Source organism: Corylus avellana, chromosome 2 (genome assembly GCF_965113065.1).
Source record: "Corylus avellana chromosome 2, dhCorAvel1.hap1.2, whole genome shotgun sequence".
Lineage (NCBI taxonomy): Eukaryota > Viridiplantae > Streptophyta > Magnoliopsida > Fagales > Betulaceae > Corylus > Corylus avellana.
In genome coordinates, this window is record NC_142491.1 from 15,662,078 (window position 1) to 15,670,772 (window position 8,695).

The following is an 8,695-nucleotide window of genomic DNA, read 5'->3' on the forward strand; positions in this document are numbered from 1 at the left end:
ATGGCCTTCGTTATTCTTATCCTACAAATGGATTTCCGGTTGGCCTTGTCCTAGAAAATTCTACTGAGAATTTGTCAAAATAAAATACATTTCTGAAAGCAAAGGAACCCAATCAGCTTATTGTCATGCTTGCGCCAACCCACCTGAAAAAATGCACGATAATCCCCGCTTGATGTATTCTGGCCCAATAGATCATTTATATTTCAATTCCCCATAAAATACAGTTGATGATATGCCACTGTCTACATGACCATGTTCAGAGATCGACAAGTGGAGCTAGAATGATCTTGTAACACAACTTAGGTTACATTTAATTAGCTGGCTTATACACATTTTCCTGTTCAATTTTCACGCTAGGTTCATCAACCGGTAGAGAACCCATTTCTAAATCCTGCAAGTACCAATATAAACCACAAAGATCTGTTAGCGCCGAGGCATTCTTACATGAATGGCTGTGCATATGTACGTACGTCTACGCAAGCAATAACTATGTTATGCAAGTGCTTATGATTTTAACCTCACCTTTGCGCATGTAGCCTCTTCTGCTGCTGTATTGAAGCCTCTGGCATTCTCTTCATTTCCTTTTTGGCCCTCCTGGGGGAAAAAGGAAAAGTAAGCCACATTAGAATTTAGTGGCAAAACAACCTAAAAGTTGGGATGCTCATTATTGAACGCTATTATCCCATAATCGTAATTTCCCAATATTGTAACATTTATTAAATACAAAAGCAGAAAGTATATTCCAAATTCATAAGAGAGGATATAAAATGCATGGGGCCAGGAACAGTCAAAAACATTTTCAGGAAGTAGCGTAAGGCATGTGATCGCGACGCAGCCACGCCACATGAAACAGGAGTATCCAATGGTTCTGTTATATCAGTGGATAGTTGGGGAAGAAAAGAACAAAATAAGAGACCACATTCCTTCCTCTATGCATATAATTTGGAAGGCTTACAGATTCTTCTTCCCAGCATAAATTAGTACCAAGTCCAGCTTTCAATTAGAGTGGTGATTCAAGCTTTGGCTGCATATTATATTAGGTGAACAACAGCATGTATAAGCCAAGCCGGCTTACTACTAAGCTGATAAAAACGCCTCTTTTAACTAGGTGGATCAATCTTCAAGGCCTGGGGTTGTAAAATGATCATTTTTCACAAGATCAAAAACAGCTGAAACAGAACCAGCTTGCCCGACCAATAAACTGATGCCTATACTCAACCCAGCTCAACTAAACCCTAATCCCAACTCAATTGGTGTCTAGCATAAGGATCTTCAATGCTAGTCGGCTCTATTTAGGGCCAGTAGGCATTTAGCTCTCTAACAACTGTTTTCCTTATATTTTCTAGCCACATCACTTTTGGCCTCCTTTCCTGCCTTTTTGCTCCTCCATATTGATGTAAGCACTCCGTTGCACATGTCCAAATAATCTCAAACTATTCTCCTTAATTTTATCCTCAATTGATGCTGATCGCACCATCTCATGGATTACTTAATTCCTTATCCTATCTTTCCTAGCATTGCGCCGTTGCCACACATCCATCTCTAACATACTCATTTAATTGACAAGTTTCTTCTTGCTTTTTTGCCCGACATTTTGAACCATATAGCATAACTGGTCTGGCATTGACAAAATATTCCAGATTCACAAATTCCACCTCCTGACCCACTTCCGATCCAAGCAAGTCAGATTCTGACAAGGGCAAATTGGGAAGCGGAAGGGTTTTTAAATTTCCGACCATGTTGGATCGGAAGGCGGAAGAAGGAAAAAAATTTCCGCTTTGCCAACCCAACTACATTATAAAAAAAATTAATTAAATAATTCATTCAAAAGGCGTCGTTTTGTACCACAAAAAACGACACCATTTGGAGACCTGTATAAAGCCATCCCTTTGAAGAAACCCTACAACCAAAAAAGCATTTTCAGTTCTCTCCCTAGTCCCTTTGTAACCTCCAAGCCTCCGAAAAAACCTAGATCTAGAAGCTTTCTCCCATCTCACCGCCACTCTGTAATCCTCCCTCACAATCGGTCTCTCAGCCTCTTAATCTCTTCTCTCTGTGACTTTGTATTTATCTTCGAAGACAAGATGCAGACAATGTCTTCGTCTTTATATTCGAACGGCCCAAAAATGCCCAATCAAGCCCAACCCCTCTTCCGGCTTCCACTCACTTCCGCCACCAACTCGGTGGTGGCAAAAAGTAGCGAAAATTTCCTCCAGCAGAAGAATGTCAGTGGCATTCTGACATTTCTGCCATTGACAGGAGGCAGAGACGAAAAACCCATTTCCACCTCTGTCTCTTCCGCTGCCCAGGCCAAACAAATATGACAATGGGTTAAAGGCTACCATCAGTAAGGAAAGATACAAGACACAGCACGTACCAGATCTTTGGGCTCAAGTTCAACTTCTCTCTTTACTCTGCTTGATAAAGGCTTTCTGTTAAAACAGAAGATTCAGTAAATAAAAAGATGAGCGTACAATATTACATGTGAATTGGGCGACCAGACAACATACCGCTCATCATCAACCTCCATATCGGAATCCCCATCCCATCTCTTATCTCCATCATCTTGATCTTCATCTGCCTAAAAATTATTAAACAATTAAAAGAATTGAGAGTCACTTGTCTAATATAGATATATTTGATAAGTAACTGTCTAATACAATTCTCTATAAAGCAAATTGCTATTTACAATTATTTTTATTTGAACTAGCCAGCATTGTTCATTAAATGTGAATTTTTTAAAAAAATAATAAATAAATTAAAAAAAAAAATTAAATAAAAAAGTCAGAAAGATGAAATAATAGTGGCTGTTTTTCTCCTTTGTTTTCTCTCTCTCTGGGTCTTTTAATCCAAAAAAGGCTAATGAATTGTTCCATGCAATACTTCCACAACATACATCTAGCCATCAATGGATATCCTCAATGCCGCAATGCTTGAAGAGAAATTAAAAGGAACAACTGCAATAGCTTCACCAACTCCAGCATTTCACAAAATTTTAAATTAAAAATCATCTGCAGCAATTGATCTACGGTTAAAAAGAGCTTGAAGATAAACAAGAATTTATGAAGTATTATCCAGAACAAATTTGTTGTCAGACAAATATTAGATACATAGAAAGAAATCTTATCTAAAAATAAACACACGAAAAAAGCACGCCATCATCAAAAAAGCTTTGAACAAAGGGGAGCACCGTGTTACGACAATTTAGAACAAAAATATATTATTTAATATCGAAAACAATGATTATACTCGAATGATTACTAAATCCTATGAGATATGAAAGATGGAACAAGGAATGGATACATCTAACAAAATAGACTACTCGAAAAAAAAATGTACCTCTGGAAGCTCAGTATCAGGAGGTCTTTCCTGGAATTGGACACTGGGTGCATGCTGAAGCTTTGAGAGATTATCAAGAAGCATAGCCCGTATATCATCCAACAATTGGCGTGAATTCTTATTTTCCATGTTACTTGGGGCAACATGAAGAGTATAATCTGGACCAAAATACTCATAATACTCATGTTGTGGCATCTTGTCATCAACTTCCACTCCAAGTGCAACCCCAGTCTGCCTTACATATAAGAAATTGACATTAAAGTGCTTAGTTAAGAGAGATCCATAAAACCATTACCAGAAGTGAGAAAAAATAAAATAAAAGGAAAGACTAAAAGGCTATGCATCAAGAACAATGCGATGTAGACAACACCACAATCCACCCCCTTCCCCCCACCCAAAAATAATGAAAAAAGGTAATACATTAACTTCATCCACAATTCTGAGTTAAACAAGAAGAGCAATAAGAAACAATGATCTGTTAAACAAATATGGACTCTAAACCACCCACTTTTGCAATGATGTGATTCTAATTTGACCATGTACATAATTGATGATTAATTGTTGATGGGAAATGAAGATGAAATTATATATATAGCACCTTGAAAACCAAGGAAATGTTTGACAGATGCCTAAAAACTCAATAAAACTTTAAATGAAACTTCTATCAAACACAATTACCAAAAGTCATGTTGTGACACCATGAGTCACCATTGCTTTCTGTTTCTATGGCTCCCTGTGCCCATTCAATTCACGACACAAACACATTTGATACCAATGATCAAACCACACACAAGTTTTCTCATCCTTGGTTAGTTAAGATTTCTCCACATGACTCATCAGTCATTATGCAATCCCGTTCGTGAAACAAACATAATTACATTTGACTAGCTTATAATATTCTAGTCAAACAGAACCAAAAGATCAAACAATGACAATACCTCATAGCACCAGCACCGAGCAACATTTCGAATGGTATAACCACCACCACCCAGCAGCAATAGTGGGACATTGAACGATCTCATAAATCTGACACACTCTGCATGACCTTTGATAGAAAGATTGAAGCATCCTAGTCTGTCCCCAGATAAAGAGTCAGCACCACACTGGAGAACCACGGCACCAGGCCTAAAGACTTCCATCACCTTCCCAATTATTGGCTTGAACAAACAATGGTAGCTCTCGTCATCAATCCCATCATCCAGTGGAACATTAAGGGAGTAGTATTTCCCTTTCCCATATCCAATATCACGTACATCCCCCGTACCAGGAAAATAATCTCCAAATTTATGAAATGAAACGGTCATGACCCTGTCAGTGGTGTAAAACGCCTCCTCCACCCCATCCCCATGGTGGATATCAATATCCACATATAAAACACGCTGCATCAGATAAGAAAAATGTCAAAATTATTAAAAGAATTAGGTAAGACAACTATAAGACGAGACAAACATATGCAATAACTAAATAAAAGTTTCCAAAAATCGCCACAGTAGTCATTCTAGTTCATGAGTCAAACCAAATCAAGCATGATGGTCATGCAAGATAAAGTCCTTTTGCCTTGAGTTCAAAAACCAAACCAACAGAAGAAGAGGGGAAAAAATTGAGTAACAAGACGCAGCTCTAGCCTAGAAGGCATTTTCATTGTCTAAAATTCTATACATGCTAGACAAGCCTTTAATAAAATCGCAAAAGAACATACAGTTTAAAATTGCAAATTATCTTTCTTTTGAAAGTTTAATATGATGACTGAAAAACTCCTCCTTTTCTGGGATAAGTAAAAAAGCCTCCAAATTATACAAACCATCGCTGTCAAAAAAAATTTAAACCAAAGAATCAAACCTTTTATCCATTGTTTTATTTCAATTGATATTAAGAAAGATAATCCACCCACCCCACCACCCCACCCGACCCCCCGCAAATAAGAGGGTGGAGTGTAAGTTTCTGGAGTTTAAGACTCCTGAGTACATTAGTAACTTACCAGTAAAAAAAAATACATATCAGAGAAAGAAAGATTATATGGTCCTGCTCAGCATATGTCAAGCCTACTCCCACTCTCCTCTATGAAAAAGATGTGTCTGTAGACTTCCAAAGAGAAAAGAAAAAGGGATGGAGCTGAACAAAAAGAAGGTATTTTGCATTTTATTAGCAATCTAGATCAAAAGGTTAGGAGGAAATGCCTATTTTCTAAAAGAATCTCAATTCTAACACCCCTGCAGGAAAGAATCAGCTTCCTGACATCCATTTGGACTTCAGCAACCAAGATATTGAAAGTTCCATTGGCCCTAGTACATATAAATGCACCTTATGTGTGTTCTTTCCAATCAAAGTTATATGGTCGATATATTGTTTACCAAAACAATGAGAGATGCTCACATAACGGCTATGGCAGCATCACAATGGGTTATCTTTCAAGACCATTTGAAACTTAATCTATTACCATTTAAGACTATGGCTCAAGGGATGACCGTAAAGAGATTTTGGGATTGTCACCATAGCAGAGGAGGCTTGTAATCTTGGGATCAACTAGGTGATTGTGAAAGACAATTCTGCTATTATCACTATATTTGACAAGTAATAGGGAGCAGCAGGAATCATAGTCGTCGTTGTCATTATCATTGTAACGACCCAATGAAAAGCTTTGGCTATATCTGCGCTATCACCCCAAAAAGACTAGTCAATTTAAAATTTCCCTAAAATCCTTTATAAAGCTTAATTTCACTTAGTAACTAAGCAATGTGGGACTTAGCACTCATAACTATCTTTATAAACCATCCACTCTATATGGTATACTCCTCACCTTCCCAATGTAAGATCGGGGTGTCACAAACTCTCTTCCTTAAACCCTTGACGTTCCCATCAGGACCACATCATGCAGTGCTCAAGTACCACATGACGTTACTAGATAGTTTTAATACCATTTGTAACGACGCAAAAAAAAAAAAGTGCTAGCCACATATGTGCTATCATCCCAAAAGAATTAGTCAATTTGAAGCTTCATATAATCATTTATGAAGCTCAAATTCACCTAATAACTAAGCAATCTGAAACTTAATACTCATGACTATCTTTATAAACCACCCACTCTATGTGGTCTACTCCTTATCTTCTTTCTTCCTTATATATAAATAAGTAATTTATTGAAAAGCGCAAAGGGGCACAACCCTAGTACACAGGACGTATACAAAGAAATGCCCCAAAAGGCTATTCCTTATCTTCTCAATTTGAGACCAAAGTATTACAATCATGATGATAAAATTAACATTGTCATCACGAAAAATAGAGTGGGTGGTTTCCACTTAAGATTTTTTAGACTCGGGTGTTTTCTCATAAAGTATCATCATGGGTCCAAGAATTGAAACTTAATACTTTGGCCAGCAGCTAATTGGTTGAGTTGGGAATTTGTTTAGTGGGTTTACCTATTGGTCAGGGTTTACTTATAGAAAGAATTATTAAATGTTGGACTTAGAAGTATACAATGATCCGTGTATTTCCTCTACAAACAGCTTAAACCCAATGAAGTTAGAATAAAGCATTGGTGAGCAAAAGTATATCATTGAACAAGATATTTGAGCAGGCTCCTGCTTAAATCAAAGAAAAAACAGGATTAGGATACGGTCACACTAGACAAACCTCGTGCTGTTTAAGAAGCTCCAGAATTGCGAGGACAATATCATTCACATAGCAAAATCCAGAGGCCTCGCACTTCTTAGCATGATGCAGCCCCCCAGCCCAGTTTACAGCAATATCGCAGAGACCATGATTTAACTTGACTGAACCACCAACTGAACCACCAGCATATGTTTGACAGAAGGAGTAGAGACCATCAAAAACGGGGCAATCTTCACCAACATTGAAGCGCTTGAGTTGCCTGAGCTGATCCTGCTGTGTTTCGGGTGTAATACTCCTCAGGAATGATACATAATCATCAGCATGGAAGCGGCAAAGGTCCCGATCTCTGGCAGGAAATGGCTTGAGAACCTGCATGTGCTGAAGCAATCCATAGTGCGCAAGAAGAGCATGTGTCATTCTGATTCTATGTGGCTTCATAGGATGACCCTGCCCATAATAGTAATTGCCAACCTCTGGGTCGTAGAAATAACTCACTTTTCTCTTCACCCCATCAGCCCCAGAAGGTAGGGAATTTCCTCCAGAATCCATATATATATATATATATATATGTCAACTCTTTGTCTTAATGTTAATGGCAACTGATCTCCTATAAGTCAAACAACCCGAAAGATGATTTCTTTGTAAAAGTGGCCTACAAGCACCAAAACAAAAACGAAAAAAATAATATTTAAAATTAGAGAAAGGGAGAAAGAGAGAGAGAAGAAGAAGAAGAAGAAGTGAGGAATAATATCCGATTTATAATTCAAAACAAAAGCATATACAGAAGGGATTAGAAGAATCTTGTATCAGACAAGATTTTGATAGTAGGTTTGGTAGATATGAAGAAGAAAACAACTAAATAAGTGAATGAATAAACAGAGGTTACAGAAAGAAAACCCAACAACAATTGATTCTGCATAATGAAAAATAATGGATTGGTCCCGCTAGTCAAAAGTAACGAAAGCTGAAATACATACATACGAGATTTGGAAGGCTATTCAATCAAACAAACAAGGGGTAGGAGTAGCACACCCGAGAGATGGAAATCTGGCGAAGCTAACCAATAAATATACATACGGAGTCGCATTCATTCTAATGTTAAACCTTTTAAAAATAAAAAATAAAATAAAAAACCCATAAAAGTGAATACTCTATCTTTACCTCAATAGCTTTAGCTCGTCTTCGTTACTGAATGAACCAATCGGCCACTGCCAATGCACCAGAAGAAGAAGAAGAAGAAGAATAAATGTGGCTATTAAACAAATAAGATGTCATCGTCAACACCGATAATTTCAATATTTAGAGGAGTATAATTGTTGTACACAGATTGAAACACTGCTCTTTTAATGAAACCTAAAGGACTTTGAGCCGGTCATTCGTCGTAACCGGTTTATTGCCTATAGCCGGTTCCACTGCTTTTCCGCCAGTTTATTGAATTACATATTTCAAGGCCCAAACCGGAATTTTTGATTGGAGGCCCAATTCAAATGCACCCACTTCCCAAACTTAAGATTTTAATGATATAATATCAAGTATAGGGGTGTCAAAAAATACCAGAAAAATGGGACACGAATCGTGCCGGTTGGAAAAAATCAATAACCGGAGACCTCAATTCTGGTTCCGGTTTTTAGGGGTGTTCAAGCAGGTAGGTTATAACCGATTCACCAACCAATAACCAATTATAACCGCTAATCTGGTGCATATATATATATATATATATATATATATATATATATTTGCTTTTATT

General features: G+C 37.5%; 1 protein-coding gene across 4 annotated transcripts; it reads right to left on the bottom strand.

The window, feature by feature from the left end:
- Nucleotides 1-152: 152 nt before the first annotated feature.
- On the bottom strand, nucleotides 153-8,265 carry LOC132168248 (histone deacetylase 19). 4 transcript variants are annotated; one of them, XM_059579380.2, is made up of 8 exons: nucleotides 8,110-8,265; nucleotides 6,970-7,555; nucleotides 4,278-4,718; nucleotides 3,340-3,570; nucleotides 2,511-2,581; nucleotides 2,378-2,432; nucleotides 523-594; nucleotides 153-391 (listed from the first exon to the last, which is right to left on the bottom strand). In XM_059579380.2, exons 2-8 carry the CDS (start codon nucleotides 7,495-7,497, stop codon nucleotides 311-313), a joined length of 1,479 nt encoding a protein of 492 aa, XP_059435363.1. In that variant the 5' UTR covers nucleotides 7,498-7,555; nucleotides 8,110-8,265; the 3' UTR covers nucleotides 153-310. The 4 variants fall into 4 exon arrangements, with proteins under 4 accessions (XP_059435363.1, XP_059435359.1, XP_059435362.1 ...); XM_059579376.2 differs by having other exon boundaries at nucleotides 6,970-7,600; XM_059579379.2 differs by lacking the exon at nucleotides 8,110-8,265 and adding an exon at nucleotides 7,930-8,009 and having other exon boundaries at nucleotides 6,970-7,600.
- Between the last annotated feature and the right edge of the window lie 430 nt (nucleotides 8,266-8,695).

Excerpts from the sequence above, each read along its gene's own strand:
- LOC132168248 (XM_059579380.2), bottom strand. The coding sequence starts at position 7,497 with ATGGATTCTGGAGGAAATTCCCTACCTTCTGGGGCTGATGGGGTGAAG. Across the intron at positions 2,433-2,510 it reads ATGGAGGTTGATGATGAGCG|AAAGCCTTTATCAAGCAGAG; the intron begins GTATGTTGTCTG and ends CTGTTTTAACAG. Across the intron at positions 595-2,377 it reads AACTTGAGCCCAAAGATCTG|GAGGGCCAAAAAGGAAATGA; the intron begins GTACGTGCTGTG and ends TTTTTCCCCCAG.